The 26,130-nt window shown below is 46.4% G+C and overlaps 1 protein-coding gene across 2 annotated transcripts in view; it reads right to left on the reverse strand.

The window, feature by feature from the left end:
- Positions 1-26,130, reverse strand: part of KAZN (kazrin, periplakin interacting protein) — a gene marked incomplete at its 5' end in the record, with an annotated part of 789,243 nt that overhangs the window by 606,973 nt on the left and 156,140 nt on the right. For both annotated transcript variants that reach the window (XM_081085625.1, XM_081085628.1), the window contains one exon: positions 3,288-3,445. In XM_081085625.1, coding sequence (XP_080941751.1) covers positions 3,288-3,445 — 158 coding nt within the window. The remainder of the gene's footprint in view (positions 1-3,287; positions 3,446-26,130) is intronic.

Here is a 26,130-nt window from a genome sequence, read left to right on the forward strand (position 1 = left end):
AACTGCCTGGTCGGTGTTATGAATCTAATCATTTACGAGGCTGAGTGGGCAGGTTGGGTAGACAGAGCTCTCAGGAATCAAACCCGCAAACGGAGGTTTCAAATGCGACCTGAACGGGGTGCTTGGTTGAACTGGGGGCCTGTGAATGACACAAGGAAGGGAAGGCAAAGGGAGGCGCTCTGCCACTTCCACACCCCCCGCGGGGAAACATCTGGGGAAGGAGGAAATAATTGCCGGCCTCAGAGCTGCCCGTCTGTGATGCTCTTCCTGGTTCTGCTCTCTAGGGTGGGTTGTCAGACCTGCCAATCATCCCGCACCCCTATTATACCTGGGAGGTGGGCCTGCTCTGTGCGCACCTTTTATAATCCGCAGGGTGGAATTCATGCCCAGCGATGCTTTTTTGCCTTTGACATTCTCCTAAGCAGGATTTATTGCTTCCAAGACAGATGTGACTTGAATCGATTACGCCTTTCAAGCAGTCACTCTGGAAGCAGCTCTCCGGTCCCCCGGAATATTTTTTGCCTGATTCACTCAGTTTGTAAACTGATGTCAGAGAATGCCATCCTCTGGTACCATCGAGAGTCGTTGGAATGTGGGACTGAGCAGGCTTTTATACCAACCAAGTGAAGGGATGTGGTTGCCACCCGTGAAGAGTGTGGACCCTGCACCATACACACCTACCGGCCGTCTAATAATACTTCAAAATGCAGCCGAGGGGAAGGAGATGCATAGAACTTACATTGACATTCGGTTGCCCTCTCACTATTGATGAGCTTAGAATATGAAATAAGTACGTTCATTCGTCTTTGGAATTGAAGTAAGAAGTAATGAAAAAATGAATGGGAAATAACTGAATTTCCAAAAACGTTCAATAAAAAGTCTCATTAAAATGAACGTATCTCTAAATGTCTACTTCAAACCTGAAAACCACACATCACCCCTGCCCCCACCCCCACCCCCGCAAGTTGGGGTTCCTTAGCATTTCATAAGCTTGGCAATGGCTAATTGTATAGGAAGCATATTTCAGAGGTGCTCAGAGCCTGGGGGGATGCGGTAATGTGATTCTAATTGACTGGCCATGGCCCTAGACTCATAACCACAAATAATGTTTCAAAAAGTTAGTGGTTTTGGAAGAAAAGAAATGATGGTGGTATTTTTAGACTAAACTAATTAGTCTGAGAGACAGGAGGGAGGAATCTTTGAACAATAGGAGGTGGGAGAAGTAGCATTCCCAGACACCAGACTACTCTCCTGCCTGGCTTCCATATATATATATGGGCCATGGCTGGTCGATATATATACTGATTTATTGATTTCAGAGGGAAAGGAAGAGGGAGAGAGAGATGAATCAATGAGAATCATTGAGCAGCTGCCTCCTGCACACCCCGCACTGAGGATGGAGCTCACAACCCGGCCATGGGCCCTGGCCAGGAATCAAACATGACTTCCTGGTTCATAGGTCCATGCTCAACCACTGAGCAACACTGGCCGGGCTCTTACCTGACTTTCCATGATTTCCCCACCCACTTTGGAAGAAAATCCAACCCAACTTCCTCTTAGAGTGCATGACTCAGGGGATGTCCACCATAGCCTGCTTCGTGTTGTGTTTTGTTTTTTGTTTTTCCTTAATGATTTAAGCGAGAAAATCCTAGCAGGCATGGGTTTGGGATCAGAAAAGAAGGAGATAATAACATGTTTCCACTCAGTAATTGCATTATATTGAATATTTTAGTCCTGATAGATTTTTTTTTTTTTTTTAAGAAGAGAAAACATTTGGGACCAACACTACAGGTAAAAGTTGTCAAATGCCTTCGACACTTAGAGGGAACAGATATTTCCTTAAGCAATGCTAAACACTTCTTCTGATCCAGTTCGAGGCACCAGTCAGTTCATATGTGAAGAAGAGGAAAAGGAGGAATGATTTTTATTCTTTTAGGTTTTGCAAAACTGGGAGTTTACACAAAATCTTTGGGGATGTATTGAGATAGTTTCCTTGGCTGGGGTGTTAGCTGTAAGACTGGTCCAGGCATGGAGGAAAGCTAATCCTTTCAAGAACAATTTGCTCTTTTATTTAGCAAATTGCTCTAAATTTCCCTTTCTTCTGAGTTTCAAAATTGGCTGTTGCAGCTTCAGAATCTTTCCCTTTTCCACCAGACAGGCTTGGGGAGGAAGGAGATGCTGAATGGGCTGCGCATAATAAAGGGAGACGGGGGAATAAAATGAAAGGCTTTGCATAATTTGGGCCATCTCAACATAGGGGCTCAGAAATTGGACAGGAGAGAAGTGTACAAAAGTCTTGCCAGCTAGAGTCTTATTGGTACCAGCTCCAGGACTCAGAATTGATTTAAGAAATAAGACATAAACGCCACCGCGGTAGAAACAAAAGCAAGAAACCACAGTTCAAAATCGGATCCAGGGCGGAACGCAGGCAATCACCAGCCATTCCGACCTCGCTGTTACTGAACAGAAAACCGGCTCAGGACGAATGCTCCAGGGAAAACTAATACAAAAATCACCAAATCCGAAGAACATTTTCTGAAACATTTCTAGGTACTGGAGAGGCAGCAATGACAATAAAATCTCGCTCAGCTTGGCTTCACTCATATAGAAAACTAGCAATTCTCTTAAAACACCTGGTGTTTGCCTGTCAACATCTCTGGAGAGACCCACCAACAAAGCCAGATGGAATAAATAGACTATTTTTTAAACATTTCAAGGAAAGAGTTCACGAGGAGAAACCTGGAAGAATAACATCTCAACAATAGCATGCAATGAGCTAAATACCTTCTGTAATTAATTTGTTGCTGGCATTAAACAAAACAAAACAAAACAAAACAAAACCAAAAAGCCCAACCCAGGGCTGATTCACGTACTGGGGGCGCATCCCATGTACCAAAATATTCATTAGTCACTCGGCGATGCTGCCTGGGATAAGCATTGCTCTGCTCCAAGGCCCGTGCCAGCTTTGATGCCTGCCAAGTTGGTATGTAAATGGGTTTTCACTTTTCCAAGGCGAATGGGAGATCTGTTAAATTCTCAGAGACAACACATGCATTATTTTTAAGCCCTAATTCTTTGACTTCAAAACAAGCTATTTTAATGCTAAGCCCAAATAATACCCTATAAGAAATCCAATACTCAATATACTGAGCACAGAATGTCTGTTTATCACAAATGGCGGCTTTGAATAAGTGTGGGTGTCGAACATTTTTGCACAGCTTATGCCACAAAACAACCGAGAAAGTATCCCACCGACCGTCTCGCGATTTCTTTGTTGATGGCTGTACCTGGGCGTCCATGAGGAGGTGTCTCATCAATACCATGGAACTCTTCAGGGTCTCCTTCTCTGCGGGCAGAAAGGGGTCTTTGTCCTCCTCCAGTGCCTTCGACTTGGTGACAATAAAATGGGATATCTGGTCATTTAGGGTGTGCAATGATTGCACGGCTGCAAAAAAAAGAGAGAGAGAGAGAGAAAAGGAAAGTATAATCACAACAGGTAACTTTCAAAGAGAAATTGGCTTTTTTAAATTTTAAAAAATATTTTTATTTATTTCAGAGAGGAAGGGGGGTTGAGAGGGGGAAGAAAGAGAGAGAGAGAGAGAGAGAGAGAGAGAGAGAGAGAGAGAGAGAGAGAAACTGAAACATCAATGATGAGAATCATCAATCAGCTGCCTCCAGCACGCTCACCACTGAGGATCAAGCCCACAACCTGGGCATATGCCCTGACCAAGGATCGAACCGTGACCTCCTGGTTCATAGGTTGATGCTCAACCACTGAGCCACACCGGCTGGCTGGGCAGAGAAATTGACTATTATTTTAAAGGGGAAAGTGAGAGTGTGTATATGTAGTATAAACCAGCAGCAATCAAAAACCCAATTCGTCTGCAGATCTCTTTCCCACGTGTGTTTCACAGCTAACAAATACTTCTTAAACACCTTCCAAGAGGCCAAGCCTCCATGGAGAGCCTGAGGGTGTAACTGTGAGCGGGGCCAGACATGATGCCTACCCTCATGGAGTTCCCAGTTCTGCTGGGGAAATGGAAGAGAAGCAAGGTAGCAAATACTTCTAGGATGATGACTTTTGTGGTCAGTGTGTTTATAAATCGCAGAGATTAAAGGGCATGAAGGAACAGCCTGAGACAAGATTTATATTGGCAGTAATGGATTTGGCTATTTTACCTCTAAGCAGATGGCCTCCATCATCAAAGGTTATGAAGGGACAGTGGCCGTGTTTTCCAATCAGTACCATATGTGTGCTGGGAGGATTAGTTCTCTATCATTCACAGGACACTTGCCATCTGATGCGTTAAAGATTTTAAGATTTCACTTATTTGTTACGCGTGTTACCTCCTTCTCTACTTTTCTACAATGCACTCAACAAAAGCAGAGATTTTGTTTATGGTTATATCCCCCAACAACTAGAACAGTGCTTAAAAAGGTAAAGGTGCCCTCAAAATACTGTTGAATTAATTTCCTTATATTCCCTTGAATTAAAATGTTCCCCCTTACAGAATTTCTATAATTTTCAGGGAAATTGATTCTTTCAACCCACGAATAAGTAATCCCAGGGATTCTCAGGAAAGCCACTGCACAATTCCGAGAGCGGCAGGATTCACGCCCAGGCTGAGCCCCTGCATGGAATTCCGACACCAGCACCTACCTGAGCCTCTAGCCCAGGGGTTCTCAACCTTCTGGCCCTTTAAATACAGTTCCTCTCGTTGTGACCCAACCATAAAATTATTTTCGTTGCTACTTCATAACTGCAATGTTGCTGCTGTTATGAATCGTCATGTAAATATCTGATATGCAGGATGGTCTCAGGCGACCCCTGTGAAAGGGTCGTTCGACCGCCAAAGGGGTCGCGACCCACAGGTTGAGAACCGCTGCTAGCCTGTGTCAGACTGCCCAGCTGGTCACCCCCCTGTCCTTTTGCAGGTGAGGCAACTGAGACCAAGAAAGACTCCTCAGCCCTCTGAGATGCTGTGGCAGTTGGTTTGAGAGAATGGACCCCAAAGCCAGTCTGTCTGGGTCTCAATCCTGTCTGCCCCTCCAACTAGCTGTGTAACCTTGGGTGAGTGACTTTACTGTTCAGTTGTAACTTGCTGATATTAATGAGTTGCTATGTTTGTAACTGAGGTTTTGATATTAACTCCTCGTTATATAAACACGCTAAAGATGGTCTCTGTGTATTGGCTGGTGAGTTGCTTATTTCTTCCCTGCAGACCCATTAGCTCAAAAGCCCACCAGTGCCGAACTCAAATTTTTACACATTGTTTTAACCAGTTAACTGCCATGTGTCCAAAACGGAAGCCATCCCCACACGCCACGATATTTTGAATTTAATTTAAAAAATCAATCTGCAATGAATATTATAAAACTAAATATATTACTCACAATTTGGGTGTTCTTGAATATTTTCCGTTGAAAAGTCTCACGAAAAATGATTTTAAAGTTGGTCTATTGACGCTTATGGCAGGCAAATGGTTAAATGTAGCCCAAGTAAGCAGATGTTTAGCCATTTAGAGCCTTTCTGCTTTGCATGCCCCAAAAAACTGCCCAACCTCTGCTAGCCATAACTAAGATAAGCACGGGGAAAAAAGCCCCCCAAGCCACTGGCCGCTCTCTGCCCCAGGGACTCCCCACTGTGCTATGAGATCCCCTAGTCACATAAGGTCCCTCTAGGACAGTGATGGCGAACCTATGACACGCGTGTCAGAGGTGACATGTGAACTCATTTTTTTGGTTGATTTTTCTTTGTTAAATGGCATTTAAATATATAAAATAAATATCAAAAATATACATCTTTGTTTTACTATGGTTGCAAATATCAAAAAATTTCTATATGTGACACAGCTCCAGAGTTAAGTTAGTGTTTTTCAAAATGCTGACACGCCGAGCTCAAAAGGTTCGCCATCACTGCCCTAGGATCTCCCCTCTCCCCGAGGAGTGCCCTTGCCATCCTCCCCTTCCAAGTGTCTGCCCTGTACTTTGGGGCAATCTCCTGCTGTGAGGGGCTTCTCCTGCCAGCAGTGTCACCCAAGAAAGCCTGTATGTGCTACTGCCACCTAGCGGCCATGTCTTTTTCTTTGATGAGCCCCCCAGAGCCCTCCCAACATTACCCATTTGTCTATTCATCTTGGATCCCCAGTCTCAACTAGTCTGCTGCTTCATCCACAATGAAAACTTAATAACTGCAAGTTTAATAAGCGGAAGAAATGAGAAGAGGGAGGAATGTCCTTCCGTGTGTCTATGTATGGATCTCTGCAAGGCATGTCACGCGTGTCTGGCTATGTGGTGGGTACTTACGTATTTGTCTGGTTAGCATCTGTTTCCCTCTTCTCCTAATAAAAGAAACTCTTTCCCTTTTGTGGAAACACTCATCCCTGCCTGTGGTTCACGTAGGGCTGATCCCACTCCCAGCTCCCAGAGGTGGCCACCAAGTCCAGGCCTGGTCAATCCAAGAATTTTGTCTCCCTGGCAACAGTGGTTGGTTTAGGAGAGGGTATGTGACTCAAACTCAGCCAATAAGATTTAATACTAAGACCATTTGCTAGAGCTATTCAGAAAGAACCTCTATTCAGTCAGGATTGCTAACCAGATAGATATGTGGATTAGCTGGTGGCATCAGTCGCTATCCTCTGAGATGCTCCACCAGAAAACAAAACCTACTGAGTAAAGAGGCAAATGTCCCTGACAGACAGGGAAAGCGGTTCTTGTCCACATTGTTACAGCATCAGGGCTCAGCTATCGGCTTCTCGGTTAGGTGGGTAGTAAATTCCCTTCTCTTCATCAGCCCGTCTGAGTTGGGTTTCTGTCATTTCCAATCCAGAAGTCCTGATTACTGTAAAAGTCTGCACTTCTTCATTGCAATAGTTCTGCATGTGATTATTTCTTTAGTGCTGACTCCCTCTGGGGCAGGGTAAAGGCAATCTTAAATTCTGCCTACTCCTCCCACTGGGAGGTAGAATATAACTCCCCCCCACCTCCCAGGTCTCGCTGGCCTTAGTGACATGGTAGACCAACAGTAAGACCTTCTGGATTTCTAAAGTTAGGTCACAGGAGGACTTGTAGCTTCTGTTCATGATCTTGAACTCGCTCTGGGAGAAGCCAGCTGCCATAGAAAAAGTCTGACTAGCCCTGGCCGGTGTGGCTCAGTTGGTTGGAGCCATGTCCTGTGCACCAAAAGGTTGCCAGTTCAATTCCTGGTCAGGGCACATGCCCAGGTTGTGGGCTCGATCCCCAGTAGGAGACGTGCAGGAGGCAGCCAATGGATGTCTCACATCAATGCCTCTCTCTAAAAATCAATTTTTTAAAAAATCTTTAAAAAAACAAGTCTGACTACCCCAAGACCACCAAGCTTTGAGACCACCAAGCTCTGAGGAAACCCATATGCCTGGACTGCACAGACAGAAAGAGACAACCAACCAGCCTCAGCTCCTCCAACCATCACAACCCAGCCTAGGTTCCAGGTATGTGAGTGAAGGAGCCATCTCAAACATGTCAACCCCAGAAGACGCAACATAGAGAAAAGCCGAGGAACCCAGCCATCGCCACAACATAGGCCCTGGACACGTGGCCCCAGCCTCCGTCACTGTGCGAGTCCCCCGCCCGATGGATCCTCAGTCACTCTGGAGCAGAGCTGAGCTGCCCCTCTGTACCACCCCCAAACGCCTGGCCCACCAGACTGGGAGCAGAGGAAGTGCTGACTCTCACCACTCAGCCAGTTGGGGGCAGTCTGTTCCACAGCCATGGACGACGGTCCCTCCCTCACTAAACTGTAAGTCCCAAGAAACCAGCGGCAGTGTTTTCTCAGTTCTCACTCTATCCCCAGCTCAAAGCATGGTACCCGGCACACAGCAGTGCTTGAATAAGTAAACATCTGTCCAACAGAAAAAGAATGAATGAATAAGGGAAAGGAAAAGCCAAGTTCACTCCCCTGTGTCCCCTCCGCCACCCCATCACCCTAGAATCAAGCATTACCCACATTTTCCTCCATTTGGCCTATTAAAATTTCAGCCAAATAATGCTGTTTTTAAATTGTGTGATGGATTACAGAATGAAGAGCTGTATATATGCTTTCTTACCTACATGAGTTTAAGAAATTGAGTCATAAAAACAACTTTATTGGGTTGGTGGTTCTGAATATGAAGTGATGTCAAATTTATTTCACGTTATTTTGGTCTACAAATGTGCAGAAACACGTATTCCTATAGCTGGCATATTTATGTGAAGTGCTCATTTAAATTTCACTGTACATTCATGAGTATTTATTTGGGTTTCAGATAAGGATGGAACATTCATGGTTTGGCACAAGAAAAAAAATAACAAGCTTCAACATTTTATTTCATTAGCAAAAATAGGAGGAACACGTAAAATTTCTTAATGTCTTCAGAGGAGGAATAACAGCGTGCCACACCGTGTCTCTGTTTCTATAGATCAGATGACGTATAGGACAGGAAATAATAGTATGACTCTGAACACTCATTTTATGCCGACGAGCCCAGATGTCACTGAGATGGGCTATTGTACATTTTTATAGAAAAGTACACCAAATGAATCATATCATGGGGCACAGCCTCACCACAAAAAGCTCAATGGCTTTTTATGACCTTGTCATTTATATGGTTCATAGATATGAACTAATGATCAAATTTATCTCTACATGTTAAACAACCTTTGCTTCTCATGTATCTCAAATTGTGTTGCATTTTGCATTAAAATGCTCATGAGTTTCTAGTGCTTGCTTTAAAATGGTCTCATTAAATAAATGAAGCCTAAATAATTCAGGTATTTCCCCCCACTGTTACAATAAAACTCATTCTGCAAGTCAAAAGTTGATACTGGAGGCAAGGATGCGGAGAAATTGAGACCCTTACATATTGCTGGTGGGAAGGTAAAATGACGAGGTCGCTGTGAAAAACAGTCAATAAGCTAAATAAGAATTTCCATATGAACCAACAACTCTACTCTTAGATATGTAACCCAAAGAGTCAGAAAAAGGTGCTCAATAAAACACTTGTCCATGATGTTCACAGCAGCACTAGTCACAATTGCCAAAGGTAGAAACAACCAAATGTCCATCAATGAACAAATGGATAAACCCAATGTGATATTCATGAAATGCAATATTATTTGACCATAAAAAGCAATGAACTACTGATACATGCTACAACATAGGTGAACCTGGAAAACATTATACCAAGTCAAAGAAGCCAGTCACAAAGGCAACATATTGCATGATCCCATTTATAGAAAACTAGAGGCCCGGTGCACGAAATTCATGCACTCAGGCGGGGGCGGGGGGGGGGCGGCCCTCAGCCTGGATTGCGAGAGGGTGCAGGCCAGGCCGAGAGACCCCACTGGTGCACAATCAGGGCCGTGGAGGGACATAGGAAGTTGGCCAGCTGGGGAGGGACCACAGGAGGGCACCAAGGTGTATCTGGCCCTTCTCTCTCAGTCCCGATCAGCCGGACCCCAGCAGCAAGCTAACCTACCAGTCAGAGCATCTGCCCCTGGTGGTCAGTGCACATCATAGCAACTGGTTGACCAGTTGACCGCCTGCCCCCTGGTGGTCAGTGAACGTCATAGCAAGCGGTTGAGCTGCCTTAGCATATTATTAGCATATTACACTTTGATTAGTTGAATGGACGACCGGATGACCGGACACTTAGCATATTAGGCTTTTATTATATAGGATGTCTAGAATAGGTAAATCCACAGAAACAACCAGATTAATGGTTGACAAGGACAAGGCCCATGTTTGAGGTTCTCTGTACCACTTACACAATTTGCCTTTAATTTCTCAAGGCTTCCAGACTACACAGGAAACTATGCTCTCTTCTAAGGTTGGGGTTTCCCATGCCTTACTCAGAGGGTGGTGGCATTAATAACCAAACTACCGCTAAACACAGAATTTCCATATGAACCAACAACTCTACTCTCAGGTATGTATGTTGCCACCATCATCAATGGCAGCTTCTCTGTATTAAGCACTGACTGAATGTCAAGCACTGTGCTGAGCACTGTACACGCATCATCACATTTCATCTCTCTATATAAAAGGCTAAGTACTTCTGTCTGACCATCCCTCCGACCGACCTACCAGCCAGTATATGTGATGTGCACTGGCAACTTAAAAATAAATGTTGACTTGCACATGCATGATACATATAAAGCTCTCGCTGGTGCCAAGCGCACATGTGTGTTTCGAACTCTCATTGTTGATCGTGAATCTGGTTGTTTTTGTTGACATTGTGAAGCTGAAAGAAAGCGGGGGTGGCAGTTATATGGTGCTTTCTCTCAAGTTCAAAGAGTGTGTGACATTAAAGTTAAAGTTGTAAATACTTCATCACAAGGGAAATTAGTCAAGCACTCTGAAAGTGTTTTTACTCTTAATGTGGTAAACAGGGAAATATTAGAATAAGTTTAATCAATTTATCAGTCATTGTTTTCATCAATGTTGTTTTTATATCATGCTTTTGTTGTTTTTATATCTTGTTTTTATAGCATGTTTTTGTTGTTTTTATAGCATGTCTTTGTTGTTATATGTTGTTATTGTTAATTTATTAATTTATATATTAGTTTCATATACATTTTACTAATTTTCTTTCATCTCTGACACTTCTATTATAGAGATATGGCAAATAGTAATATTAAAATATTTCTTCTAGTTAATTTCTTTTCAGTATGCACAAATCCATGCACCGGGGCCACTAGTCTTCACATAACTCATGCTTTAGGTAATATTGACGCCATCCCTCTGTTGGGGAACCTGAGACTCAAGAATATTGGCAGATTGGCCCCACCACAAGACCACATACTATACAAGACTCCATGGCCACCTGATTCTCCCCAGTGGACCAGACAGAGTCTTCCAGGTGGAAGGAAGGATACAAGAAGCTATCGATTCACTAAATCTATGAAGTGCGGGCCCTATGATCCCAACAATTTGGTATTCAAGCAACACAGCCCTGGAGCCTGAAACCAGTATGGTCTCCATCCACCATCGCAATAAGAATGCTGGGTGCCTGCCAATGCTGCTGATTCCTCCAAAGTTCTCACAAAAGGCTACCTGTGCTGGAACAGGGCCCTGAGCACTCCCTGGCAAGCCAACAGCAGACAGGCATCAATTTGCACAAAGATAATAGACGCTTCCCTTTCAGTGTCTTCCTCTGTGGCGCCCTAAAGAACTCCCCACCACTTGGTCACACCAAGACAGGATCGGACCACGCACTGTTCCACTGGCTTTCCAAAAATGCTCCCTTCTCTTTACGTGCAGGTTTCCCAGTCACCAAGGCCAACTCCACTTGGACCTAATAGACGCTGCAAGGGAAGAAATTACCGTCAAATCGCCGTGTGAGAAACGGGTTATGACAGAATCGTAGAGCCAGAGAGCGTGCCAGGGCAGAATGCACAGACTTTCATTTGAATGTCATTGTCTGGGCAGAGACTTCAATTTAAAAAAAAAAAAAATGGACTTTGGCTCGAGGAGAAGGAAATGGTGCCAAGGACATGTCACCCTGATGGTGACAGAAGATTGAACACGGAAACTGCGGTCCTGATGGAACTTGTTCTCCTTTGGCCGGAGTCTAACTTCACTCCTGGAACCAATTAGCTTCCTGAAAAGAAGCACAGACCGTGCTCGATGGCTGAGTGCAGTTCCTATTTGATCGGCAACCAAGACGGGTCTGGGGGCTCAGAGATTTGGCTGCCCTATTCCTTCCATTCCCCGATTCCAGCCTGGATCTCCACCCCAGGACCTTTCACCCCTTCCCTCCCTTATTTCTCTCAATTGCATTTCCCACGTGTCCCCTTTGTCTTGGCTGCAATAGCTTAGCCTCCTTTTCAAATGCAACTACTGGTCCCTTGACCCCAGGGTGACAACGGCCTGTTCTCTCTCCCAGTGCCAGGGCTTGGGAGGAGCCAGGGGAGGCTGGCCATTCTTTCTACGATGACACAGGCACGACGAAATACGGAAAAGAGTGCAAAATTCACATGAATTTTTTAATAATATTTTTTGTATTGATTTTGAGAGAGGGGAAGGGAGAGGGATAGAAAGAAACATCATCGATCGGCTGCCTCCTGCACGCCCCCTTCTGGGGACCAAGCGTGTAACCTGGGCATGTGCCCTGACCGGGAATGGAACCGTGACCTCCTGGTTCATAGGTCGATGCTCAACCACTGAGCCACCCCACCCGGCTTCACATGAAATGTTAAAACAAAACACATATTGCAAAGAAGGTTCCTGCTCAGGCCTGACGTGGGGGGTCCCCATTTCCCTTTCCTCTCTGTTAGTTGTGTTTTGATAGCCAAGCTGGAGACTCCTGGAGGTGTGACCATGAGTCCAGGCACATCTGGGCCCCTTCACATAGCCGAGAGCGAGGGGGCTGTGGCCCTTGCACACCTCATCTTCACTTGCTAACTCAGTTCACAAAAGATTTTGAAAAGTCTACCTTAAATACATTGAAAAAAGTGAATATGTTTCCAAGTCCGTAAAACTCGACATAAATCAAACATAAGTGAGTGAAAGCAGAGGACCTGCTTTTAGTGACAGATGATATTTGGAATTGTCACGTCAGTTGTACCTATATAAGCATTACTAAAACACTGGAGAGTGCTCAGAAAGTTGAATAATGGTGCGATTCAAATATAGCACACGTTTATTTACCAAGCACTTCATAATAACAATAAAAAACAATGCATTGACTCATGGTAGCATTGGTACTAGTACCAACTTCCTGTCAAAATGAAAACAACCACAGTCCTTATTCATGGAGTGGCTGATGACTGTATTTTACAGAGGAGGAGCTTGAGGATGGAGACATGACTTGCTCAAGGTCACAAAGGCGCTCTAGGGCAGAGCTGGCATTCAAACCCTGTTCTGCCTGCTTCCAAGGCACTGGATCGGCATGTGAGAGCATCAATAGCCTTGTTTCAGACGATGAAGGCAGGTGGACCCTGTGAGTGCTTTTGACTTGGGGAAGCCAAGTATCCCCTCTCTGGCCTTCACCACATTCCACCCTATGGCAGCTCTTGGTACCATCATGACAGTGTCTGCTGGAAGGTTCTAGATAGCCTTCAACAGGACAACAGTCACCATGCACGGAGAGACCCTGGGTGGCAGCCCCACAATTCTACTATTTTATTTTTTAATATGTTTTTATTGCTTTCAGAGAGAAGAAAGGAGAGGGAGAGAGAGAGAGAAATATCAATGATGACAATAATCAATTGTCAGCAACCTGCACGCCCCACACTGGAGATCAAGACCACAATCCGGGCATGTGCCCTGAACGGGAATGGAACTGTGACCTCATCGTTCATGGGTCCACACTCAACCACTGAGCCACACCAGCCAGGCACAATTCTACTCTGCACATCGCCAATGGTTTGCCTGGCCCACGTGCAGAGCCCTATCGCCAGTTTTCCCTGAAGACGCTAAGCTATGAACAGTGTAGTCAAACCCAGATCCCAGGCGAGCCTGGAAGGAGGGCAACAGGAACCTCCAAGAGGGCGAGGGTGACAGCCAACTGTTCTTTTCAGAAAGAATACAGAGGGAAACCACCCTGAGCAGTTTCCTTCCCGTGGGGAGGCAGGTAACTTCCACACCTGATGCCAAGAGGCTATTGACATCTTATTATGCAAGGCCAGATGCAGCCTCGTGGAGTGCAAGGACACTGTCTGCATGCAAATGTGGTTTAGAAACTCCCAGAAACCTGGGTGAGCTGGGAACAGGAGGCTCCCTGCCAACACTGCACGCCAGAGGTGAAGGGCACAGACCCGGAGAAGCAAACTGCATATTAAGTAGACCCTGGGATGCTTGCTTGTCGTGGGGAGACCTGTACCGGGCAGGGGTGGGGCCAGCCTGAACAAACGGGAACCTGGCTTTCCGGGAGAGGACTGTCTTCCTGTGCCCTATGCTCCCCAAGCAGAGCATGACGAGGAAACCGGGTCAGCTGAGACTCATGAGTCTCCCCATGTCCCAAAGGGGAAGGAAGTTTTATAACCAAAAGATAGTCCAGGAGTGTCAGCAATATATAGAACTAAGGATGTAAACGTGACATCATTCCTGGTCCTGGGTGTGCAGTGACAAATTAAAAATGGCAAAGGCATCATCAAGACAGACGATTTTAAAGAGGAAAAATCTATGACCCTCTGGCCATAATTTATCATAAATTGTGCTTCCAAAATCGAATCATCTCATAGAAAGACCAGCACCATGGAAAAAGAATCTACGTTCCCCAGTCCATACTTTTTTCAGAGAACTACTCCCAGAAAATCAAAATGAATATCCTTAGACATGAAATACTCCCACACTGGGTCTTCCTTCAGTATTTTAAGAGGGAACTCATGGTCTCTGGCAGGCAGGCTGAGGCAGAGAGGAAAGCTTGCAGTCTCGATGTACAGGGGATGGCATGAAATCTAAAATTACATGCTTCCAGACATGCCTTCCACTTCTCACAGATCATTTTACTTTAAGGGAGCAGCCTCAGTAAGAGCCCTACCAGAGACCAATCTGCCAGTGGACCAACTGATCAACAAATATTTATTAAGTTCCTATCAGGCACCCGGGCCAAGTGTCAAGGGCTGCAAGAACCAATCTCACCCACAAAAACCTTAGTCTATTCATGGGTCATACCAATTGTTCTTATAAACATTTTAAAGGAAAAAAACAGTTAATGGGGTTTCCCCTTCTCCAAACAGAAGATGCGGTTTATGGACCTACAGCCCTGTGAAAAAATAAGTGTGAACTAAATTAATGAAGAAAGATATCTGGAGGCTCTTCACTGTTTTACTTAAGTCCTAAAAACTGTGTTCTTCATAACAGCAAAGTTTTATCAAAGGAAATCTTGTTCTCGATTTTAATTGCCATCTTTTCTATTCAATTACTTTTGGCCTGTTAATATTTTTAAGTGCATTTCATTTTACTATATCCTCACCTGTATTCTAAAGTTCATCAGGAAACTACTTTGCATATCAAATAAACTCTATTTTTAGCAAAGGGTAGCCCATAGGATTTATTTTCTTTCCAGATAGATTTGTTTTGATTGAAAGACTCCCCGTTCAGTGTTTCAGTCAACAAACACTGTGGCATCATGGCTAAAAGTCAGGCTTTGAAATTTTAAATTGGGGTTCTTCCACTTGCTAACTATAGGCCTTGGGCAAGTTATCAAGTCCCTCTGAGCCTCAGGTTCCTCATCTGTAAAGTGGAGATAAGAGATTACCTACCTCAAAGGGTTGTTGTGGGGACTAAAAGTATTAGCCTATCTAACAAAATGGTAATATGCAAATTAACTGTCACTCCATCACAAAGATGGCAGCACCCATAGCCCCAAGATGGCAGTGCCCAGTCCTCTCAGCCCCGCCAGAGTTCCCCAGTCCTGGGGGGGCAGCCGCTAAGAGCGGGCAGCGTGAGTGGTCTGGCAGAATGCTTGCTTCGTTGCCACAGCGACAAGGCAAGTGTTCCACCCCAGCCGCAGAGGGCCTCTGGGCAGCGGGCACAGAGCAGCGGGGAGTGGCGGGGTTAGGGGTCATCGCCCCGCGCCCAGCTGCGGATGGGCCTCTGGGCTGCAGAGAGCCTCTGGGCAGTGGGCATGGAGCGGCCAGGCCCCGCAGAGAGCTCCTGGTGCACGGATTCATGCTCAGGGCTACTAGTTACACATAAAGAACATATAACAGTGCCCAGCCCATGATAGTACTCAGTGAACTTGGTGTGTTTTTATTACTACCACCAATTCTACTACAGTGAGGAGTGAAAGGACAGAACAGGACTGATAGCTGTGTCCTTAACCCCTCTTCCAAGAAAAAGCCATAGAATGTATCAGTTACTCAGCCTGCCTTTATCTCAGCCAATGGGAAAGCGGGGGAAACTAGCCCAAGGCCAAGAGTATGCTAGCCACCCCCCTGTCTTTGTGTAACCAGACCCTAGCTGCACCCTGCCCTTGCGTCACTAGCCCCCAGCCCTCACTCAACCAACCGAAATCAGCCAAGTCAGTGGTCAGAGTGTGCCCCCACCCCCCGACCCCAAGCCCTATAAATTCTTTGTTCCCTTGGGACTCAGGGCTCTCTCTTGCACCCAGTAATGGAGGCAAGGGGAGGGGGGGGGGCCAAGTCCTGGGCTTGAATAAAAGACTCTATGCTTTTGCATCGGACTCGGCGCTCCCTGGTGGTTCTGTGGGGGGTCTTGAAATCTGGGCATAACCAGGAAGACAATAATGACTACTACCATATTATTTTTAAAATTACAGATCCTATAGCAACGCAGACAATAAATATATCTCCTTCCCTCACAGAGATTTCGGTGTGAAGGGAGACTGGTCATTCCAAGTGTAAGGAGTTCTGCGGCTCAAAGCACAGAGGCCACGGGACTAGGAGGCATGTCCACATGCAAACCAGCTATGGAGCATGCTATGGACCTCCACGGATCATTCTTTATTACCCACCGGTACGGTTTCCGCAGGCATCCACTCCCTTCCACGGTGCCAAGAATTCCGAATTGAGCATGAAGCCCACCTAATTTGTATTGCTTTTGAGAAAATATTTCTTTAATAAACCTATTTCAGACTTGCAGCTGGAAACAGAAGTGGAATCCATGAATTTACCTGCTCGCTCTCCCAACATCCAGTTTAAAGGATAGCCATGTTTTTGGGTTTTTTTAATAAAAGCAAACAAATCCACAAAATAAAGGAACAGGATAAAAGGTTAAAAAAACAAATATTTAGAAGCTTGAAGCAGGACAAGCAGATCTAAAAAAACCAGAACTAAGCCAGGAGAGGAGGAGTGGGCCAAGGATCAACCAGCTGACAGCATCAGACACACTGGGAGTCCGAGGGAAGTTGGGCTGAGAACAGGAAGTTAACTCAAGTCTGCCCAGGTGTACACAGCCCACCCACCCAGACAGAACATGGGGACTCACTCTCTGAAAGGAAAATACAGTGAGTCTCTGGATTTGGAGACACCAGACACAGTTGAAAGCAGGGATTACCTTATTAAAAATAAGGGGCTCAATAAAAACTGGGTAATATATCAAATGCTGAGAACCCAGCCTTCTTTCCTAACTCAGCTCTGATGAAGATGAAGTTGTTCACGATGATTATAATACCATCTAACATCTATTTGGTGTTTATTTTGTGCCAGGAGCTATTCTAAGTGTTTTCTGTATATTAACTCATTTAATCCTCACAACAATGCTATTGGCGGGTAGAGGTTAGGTTCCACTAACACCCTCCATTTCACGTAAGGGGAAATTGAGGTACAGAGGGGTTAAGTTACTTTCCCAAGATCACTAAGAGGTGGAATCAGGGTTTAATCCAGGCCAATAGCAGACAGGATGATTATACTCAGCCTGCGGGACTAACAATGCTCCCAAGGATGAACCAGGCCAGTAGACATGAGCTGGAGATGCTGGCATCAGGAATTTGCGGACGAAACAGTTCAGCCAGCTCACCTTACAAGAGGCCCACAGTCCACAAGCGGCCCCTATGTGCTTAAAAGTGATGACCTATCTAACGTCTCCTCTGAAATATAAACAGACAGCAAAGGATCACCAGATATACAAGGAAGACGGTCAAGAGAGAGAGAAAAAAGAAACAGAGAGAGGAAAAGAGAGAAAAAAAAGGAAGTGCGGGAGGGAGAGAGAGGGAGGGAGAAAGAAGGAGAAAAAAGAAAAGAAACAAAAGGAGGGAGGAAGAAAGAAGAGAGGAAAGAAAGCAGAAGGAACTGGGACTTTGCAGGGAGATAAGAGCTTCTTAAAATTCCTGCTATTGTCCACAGAGGGCATTTCATCATGAAATTTCAGACGTTAGAAACAAAGAGCTGATCCTACAAACCACAAGGGGACGTGATTCTATGGGAAGGTCTGTGAGCTGAGGAACTGAGCTCCTGCTGAAGCTGGAACCACCCTCCCGGCCATGTGGGTGCACCATCTTGGAAACAGTCCCTCAGTCTGTTAAGTATCCAGTGACTCCAGCCAACACCACCCAGGGAAGCCACCCAGAGTTCACAGCTGCGAGATAATAATGATGGCTATTGTTTTAAGCCACTCGATTTGAATGTGATTATTGATACAGTAATAGATAACTAATTGGAGGTGGAATTAGTTAGTGAAGATGAAGCTCTATGATGCCACTCTAAATAATGTTGTACAAGAAGATAGTATGTCATGGGGAAATATTTCAAATGTGAGCAGTGCGCCCTCACGTGTAATTAAACTGAATAGAGCACCTTGTCCACACGGTTGTTCTACATACATATATATACCTGCATGGAGTAAATATGTACACATATGTACGTTACATACATATGGAGTATCTACATAAAACATATCAATACATAAATTATATACAAATAAAATATGTAAATACAGTAAGTATAAATGTTAGGAGGAGTTATTGCTACTTGATGTTATCGCCTGTGACTGATTTTCCTCTTTTCTGCATCTTTATTTTCAATTTCCCACATTGATTTCACATTAGTTCTGCTATGCAATTAGGTTAGAGTCCTTTACTGACTGTGTGGAAATAAAAACGGAGCCGGTGCCGGGCATTATCAGGAAGAGCGTGAGCGTGTCTGCATGCGATGACATCTCCTCGTCATCCCCAAGAGGGGTCCCAGGCCCGGGCTGCATTTCAGTGGTTGGAGGCTCCTGAGGGGAATGTGACATTCTCTCTCTCCAGACGTGGAACCGGATAATCAGTGCCTGCCGGCCTGGTCCTCGATACCATCTTTCACAGGCCCCGCTGCATTAGCATACAAATGGGCATACAAGATGCGGGCCCTGTTTCTCAGGTGATAACTCGGAGGCAAACACAAGGGCGGAGATTTGAAAGGCTAGATTGCGGCTGGCACAGCCGAGTGGGACGCTCCAGGGGCAAGCGGTCCTTTGTTGCAGGCCGAGGGAAAGAGCGCAGGCTGGGTTCACACAGACATGGCGCTCTCTGGCTTTCCATGGAGCGGGATTAAATTGCCCCTGAGATACTACGCTGAGAATAAAGGTTTCAGGTTGTAGCACCTTACACAAGTTATCTGGCACCAACATCAAGCTAAGCCAGCCACTGTAGTCATGCCATGCAGACGCCTATGGAGCAGAGGGAGCTGGGTGCAGGGCAAGCCACAGGAGAGCAGTCAGCAAGGCGTACGCCGCCACCTCGGCAGACCCTCAGTCTCGGTAAGTTCCTCGGCTGGAAAATTGAAACAGCAGTGCTTCCAGGGAAAATGGGGTCTGCAAGGTGAGACGATGCTCACGAAAGTTCTCTAAGAAACCATAAAATGCTGGGGAAATATAAAATACCATGTTGCTGCTGTTAGGACTACTATCGCTGCTGGCATCATCATTTTCTGAACTCACAGAGAAATACTCAGGTCGGGAGTTGTCAGAATATAGTATTTTAATCATGAGAGGGATGAGTTTTCCTCTGTGGAGCCTGTGAGTTGCTCCACATGCAAATCCCACATAAAAGTTTCATCTTTTAAGACAATACATTTCCTTGCCATGTTATAAATTAGGCTTTTAAAGAATCGTGGCATTCCATCAAGAAGATGGGCTAATATTTATTTATCTCCTTGCCCTGCTCATTAAGATGAAGTAGGGAAATAAAATGAGCACAAACCCACAATCATAAAATGGAGGCTATTGGCAGCTTAGAGATTCCAACACATCACTGTACGCTATCAATGGAATGATGTAGCAGCGATTGGAAAAAGACACCCAAGGAAATGCAGCGTCGAGTAGACCCAGGTAATGGTGGCTACAGGAGGGAAGGAGTGAGTGAAAGCAGGATCCCCTTTAAATTAAAAATTTGTCATTGATTTTTAGAGAGAGAAGAAGTAGAGGGAAAGAGAAACACTGATGCAAAAGCGATACAGGGATCAGCTGCCTCTCACATGCCCCCCACTGGGGATCGAGCCCCCAACCAGGGCATGTGCCCTGACCGGGAATCAAACTGATGACGTCTCAGTACACGGGGCGACACCCAACCCACTGAGTCACATTGGCCAGAACAAAGCAGGAGCCCTTGGTTCCTAGAGCTCTGGAAAGCCTTGGCAGTGGGCAATGTCACATGGCACAGAGTGAGGATGCACCTGCTACAGGGAGGTTGACTGAAAGGTTGTGTGTGGAATCCTTGACTCCCACCTCTGCACCCAACTACCAGACACTCTGCAGCCAGGCCTCACAGAAGCAGACCGATAATAAAACCTGAACAAAATCCAGTCAAAAGGGGAAGGCTCTTTGTCAGAGGAAGAAAATAAACTCTTGGGAGAGAATAGAAGCATCTGATGTGGATACTGGCACCTTGGAGCAATGCTGCAGGGATCCTGGCATTCGGAGGACTCTGGCACAATGGTTGGCCCCTCTTGTTGACCACAGAGCCAAGTCTGCCCCAACATGTACACACTTCCCCACCCATTTCATCTCCTCACTCTATTTTTTTTCTGCTTCAAAGTGTTTTTATTGACTTCAGAGAGGGAGGGAGCGAGGGAGGGAGGGAAGAAGACACATCAATGATGAGTGAGAATCATTGATTGGCTGCCTCCTGCACACCCCCTACTGGGGATAGAGCCCACAACCCGGGCCTGTGCCCTGACCGGGAATCAAATCGTGAACTCCTGGTTCATAGGTGGATGCTCAACCACTGACCCACACAGGCCGGGCTGTCTCCTCACTCTTAAGCAGAAACAGACCACCGGGCTTTCCTGACACTGAAGGACAGTCTGAAACATGAAAGAGACATTCGCAAAACACCGTGACCCCAGGGAAAAGAAAGAGTTTAGGAACAGAAGATGACATACAAACAAACAGAGAAGCAGACTGTATTTTATCCAGAAATCAGGAAAGGGGTAGTGTGGCCATGGGACCACCAGAGAAAAGGGGGAAGCCATGACTGCCAAAGGGGCAATTCAATCTGGAGGCCAGGTGTCCAATAGGGAGGTTCTGTGCCAGCGAGGAAAACCAAACGTCGAGGAAAAGCTGAGGGGGAAATACCAGCAACAGAGAGAACATGCCAGACGTCGGAGGAAGAGAAGCGGGCTGCCGGGAACAGCAGAGAGAAAGACAATCGTCAAACAAGAAGGGCAGCTCACACCAGCGTTGACAGGAATTAACCCCGAGTTCAGAGGCTGTGGTAATAAGTGGCCATCTATACATATAAAAAGCTAATATGCAAAGTGTCCCCTCGGGAGTTCAACTGGGAGACTGAGTTCGATCACCCGCTATGACGTGCACTGACCACCAGGGGCAGCACGGAATGAAGGAAGGCCCCCTGCTAGCAGCCGGCAGCTGGGGAAGAGAGGCCCCAGGCGGCAACTGGAAGGCCCAATCGGCCCTGATCGCCAGCCAGTCCGAGGGACGCCCCCTCCCCATTCACAAATTTCAAGCACCAGGCCTCTAGTAACAGTAATAACAGCCAAAGGTTATTGAGAACCACTGTGTGCCCGGCACCACTTTCAAAAGTTTTATAGGGACTGATTACTTAATCCTTTCAATAAGTCTAAGGGGCTAGTTACGATGTTTACCCCCATTTTACAGTTGAGCAAATGGGGACTCTGACTGGTGATGGCACTCACCCAAGCTACCAATTAGGACAGCTGGAATTTAAAGCCAGACAAGCCTGACCATAGCCTGCATTCATCCTGCACTCATAACAGGATACTTTCCTTCCTAAAACACCCTCACTTCCTGGTAGACAAAGCATTCTGAAATGTAAGAAGGCTGAGGGTAAGGAAAATCTCCCAAAATCTCCCAGAGGGAAAAATAAAATGAGAGCTTACAAAAAAAGAAGGAGAGGAGGAAGAGGAGGAGGAGAAGGAGGAGGAAGAAGAGGAGGAGGAGGAGGAGGAGGAGGAGGAGGAGGAGGAGGAGGAGGAGAGAAAAGCAGACTGATATTAAGTCACTCTCCACATCCTATAAGATTAGAAGACTATGAAGCAATAATTTCCGAGTTTTGAGGAAAAACTAATTTCAACCTCCAATTCCACCCCTCAGTCAACTCTGAGGACAAAATAAAGATATTTTTGGACCTGCATCCTCTTTGAAGAACTATTGACTGCTCCAGTAAATGAGGAGTCGAATTAGAAAGAATGTGTGAGATTCAGGAAAGACACCAGCAGTAAGACTGTTAAAGGACCGTCATGATCACCCAGGTGACCAGGAGAGACGGGAGCAGGGAAGCAGAAAGGAAGAGGCCCTCGGAGAAAGATACCCAGAAATTCAGGGGGATTCGGAGACTTGATACTTTGAGAAGGAGAAAAATGTTTAGGATGAGACAAAGTCAGACAAGAAAAAAAAAAGACAACTAATAATTCCAAAGGGGGGAAGAAGCTATATAAAAAAGAAAGGAACTGCAAACCAGGTGAACTATTTGCCATAATGTTGTAAAGCTCCGTACGAGGCACAGTTAATTCTGTTTATTGGGAAAGCTTTTTGCTGTAAAAGTAACTGAAGTCAAGAGAACACTGAGAAGCAAGAGACCACGGGGTAGAAGGGCCATGCTGTGATGGGAAGGGTAGGGTAATAACCTTAGGTAATACCTCCATCTTATAAAAGAATGGTCTCAAATGCATTAAAAAATAAAGATATGATATAAAAGTAATGGAAGATTTGACTTGCAGTGGTGAACACAGTAAGTATATGGATGATGCTTTATAGAATTGTACATCTAAAACCTATATAATTTTATTAACCAATGTCACCCCAATAAAGTCAATGAAAAATAAAAGAAAGTAAACTTTAAAAAGAAAATAACCAAGAGAGGCGCTCAAAGGGCCATACCTATATGTCACTATATCCAGAGTGTTGAGAAAAAAGTTAGCTGTTCTCTGGAAGATGTGGCCCACCAGAGGGAGGGAATACACAAGGACAAGAGGCAGATCTGCTCTCCAGGTCATGCATCCAACACAGCGAAAAGGCCAAGGGAGCTTCTAGAATGACATGAAGGGAAAGCCCTGGACAATGGTGAGGGAGCAGACACAGAGCACACCAGTCCAGTGGGTCAGGAGGATAAAGGAGCCCTCCAACCAAGAAGACAATGAAAGCAAGATTGCCTGATGCGCTCGAACAAATCTGCAGGAGATTTGCAATTACAGGTGAGAGTTTCTGTATGAATTGCTGATTGACACACAGAAAATGAGGGGAAAAATAAGAGGCAATTGTTATGCCCAGAATTCAAGATCCCCAAGAAACCACGCCAGGGAGCCAGTCCGATGCAAAAGCAGAGGGTCTCTTATACAAGCTCGCTTGGTCCCCCCCTTGCCTCCATTACTGGATGCAAGAGAGAGCCCCGAATCCCAAGAGAACAAAGAATTTATAGGGCTTGGGGTCGGGGGTTCAGGCAGGGTGCAGCTAGGGTCTGGTTACACAAAGACAGGGGGGTGGCCAGCATACTTTTGGCCTTGGGCTAGTTTCCCCCGCTTTCCCATTGGCCGAGATAAGGGCAGGCTGAGTAACTGATACACCCTGCGGCTTTCTCTTGGAAGAGGGGTTAAGGACACAGCCATCAGTCCTGCTCTGTCCTTTCAGCAATTATAAACTTCAGAGAAAACAAATTTGTGCAAGACAAGGAGCATGATCATGACTTACCTATTAATGCAATGTATACTCTGATATTAACAAAAACCTTGAGTAGTCATTTCACAAAAATGCTAATAGAATCACTTTGGAGGAATTGAGGCAGTGAGGGTGAATGTGTCTGTTGTGTGTGTTGTGTGTGTGTGTGTAGGGGTGGGGAGAATCCAAGATCTGACTCAGCAGGAAAGCAAAAATCTACACTAATAAAAGAGAAAAATGGTAATTGGCATACGGCGATACTGTTTTCATTGGCTAATCAGGGCTATATGCAAATTAACTGCCAACTAAGATTGGCAGTTAACTGCCAACAAGATGGCGGCTAATTTGCATATGTAGGCACAATGCAGGGAGGCGAAAGGGAAAGCAGGAAGAAGCCCCCTGCCACTGACAGTGATCGGAAACCCAGGGGGGAGCTAAGAGCTGGGGGGCAGGGCAAAGGCGGCCCTGGGGCCACCTTTGCCCTGCCCCCCAGCCATGATCGGAGAATCAGGCGCCTTTGCCGCCCTGGCCAGTGATAGCAGGAAGTAGGGGTGGAGCCAGCGATGGGAACTGGGCACGGTCGAAGCTGGCAGTCCCAGGAGCTAGGGGTCCCTTGCCTGGGCCTAAAGCGAAGCCCACGATCGCGGCGCCCCCCGCTGCCACTGCAGGTCCCCGCTGCCCGGGCCAGATGCCTAGGCCAGAGGCGTTAGGCCTGGGCAGGGGCGGAGCCTGCAACCACGGGGAGCTGGGGGTCCCCTGCCCAGGCCTGACACCTCTGCCGGAGGCCTCAGGCCTGGTCAAGGGGCCGATCCGGTGATTGGTGATCGGAGGGTGATGAGGGTCAACTCCTCTGGCTGAGGCATCAGGCCTGGGTGGGGGGCGGAGCTGGGGATTGGGGGGATATGATGGTCCCCTTGCCCAGGCCTGAAGCCTGGGTCAGAGGCGTCAGGCTTGGGCAGGGGGTGGAGCAAGCGATCAGAGGGAGATGGGGGTCCCCTGCCCAGGCATGATTCCTGGGCCAGAGGCCTCAGGCCTGGGCGGGGGCCAGAGCCAGTAATCGGGGGGAGATGGGGGTCCCCTGTCCAAGCCTGACACCTCTGGCGGAGGCGTCAGGCCTGGGCAAGGGGCCGATCAGGCGATCGGAGGGTGAGGGGGTCAACGCCTGAGGGCTCCCAGTATGTGAGAGGGGGCAGGCTGGGCTGAGGGACACTCCCCCCCCCCACCCAGTGCACGAATTTCGTGCACCGGGCCCCTAGTTAATATATAAAACCCAAAATAACAAAACCATAATATAAGTAAGTTTGTTAAAAATATGGAGATACACAACTGAAAAAACCTCTTGGAAATGACAGGTCTTCTAGGGAGCATATTACCGTGAGAGGAGGAATGGGTAAGAAACTGGTGTTTTTTATTTCAAGCCTCAGAGAATTATCTAACTTTTAAAAATTATGTACATGTACCCTAACATGAAACCAAAACTCAGGCTAAAAATTATTATATGCTATGGCTCAAGCAACAAACTATATTCACTTAGCTATGTGACAACTGGGAAGCATAGTTCCAAGCAATGCTCCCTGGCCCTGGCAGGCGTCCACTGTTGCAGGGCTAACCAGGGGGCAGCCTTGAAACCAGGGGCTAAGCGGAGGGCAGCCTCGAAACTGGTGCTGGCCTCATTAGGCGATGTCCCCTCTAAAGGCTCCATCCCCACGATAATGACTGTAAACTGTGACTCACGCTGACCTCAATTACACATGTCCTTCCTTCCAGGTCATAATCGCCTGGTGGCAGCCCAACACTTGAGAAGCATGGGGCCCCTCTAACCGAAGGCATGGAAATGCAGCTCAGAGTGGCTTCCCCTAAAAGCTTAATTACAGAGGCAACTCCGGCAATTCAGGGCCCTGAGAAAACACACCTCGTAGCACAGTTGTCGAGTTGAGGGTCACGGGGTGGAGCAGGGATTTTAACAACTCCAGTGAGTACAAGAGATCCTCTAGCTCTGGGGGGTCCATCAGCCTCACCTGATGGCGTCCACGAAAATGAAGTGAGACCAATACCGTGTGGTGAGCTCTCTGCTCTCTAAAGAGTGAACAGCAAGTGCTGGGGGCTGAAGCGCCTTCAGGTTGAAGTGCTTCCTTCACGCATGGGCTTGGCAGGGATCGAGAAATGCACAAACCTGGCCCTTTGTCCTCCTCCTGGAAGGAGCAGCCTCCCCAGTTGGCAGGTAATAGTGTGTGGGCTGCACATCGAGCAAAACGCAGCGTAGCTCTTAACAAGAAAGTGCTTGCCCGGTGTGTGCGATAATGCGGACATATGTCCAAAGTCACTGTGAAAAAGCTCAGCCCTCTGTCCATCTATGTCTCCTGTTAGGAGCGACCTGGCGGCTAGAGCTGGGATGTTTTTAGACTGTATCCTTTATTGGAATTGTAAACACCTCTAACTGTGAATGCATGGGAGGCACTGGAAATGGAGGTTTTAAAGACTTTAAGCAGACCCAGCGAGACATCTCAGCTGAAGGCAGCATTTTCCTGAATTATACTTTGTGATAGGGATACACCGTGGTCTTAGGTTGAGCCTAGAAATCTACCTCCATCTGG

The sequence above is a fragment of the Myotis nattereri genome (genome assembly GCF_964212035.1).
Source record: "Myotis nattereri genome assembly, chromosome: 3".
Lineage (NCBI taxonomy): Eukaryota > Metazoa > Chordata > Mammalia > Chiroptera > Vespertilionidae > Myotis > Myotis nattereri.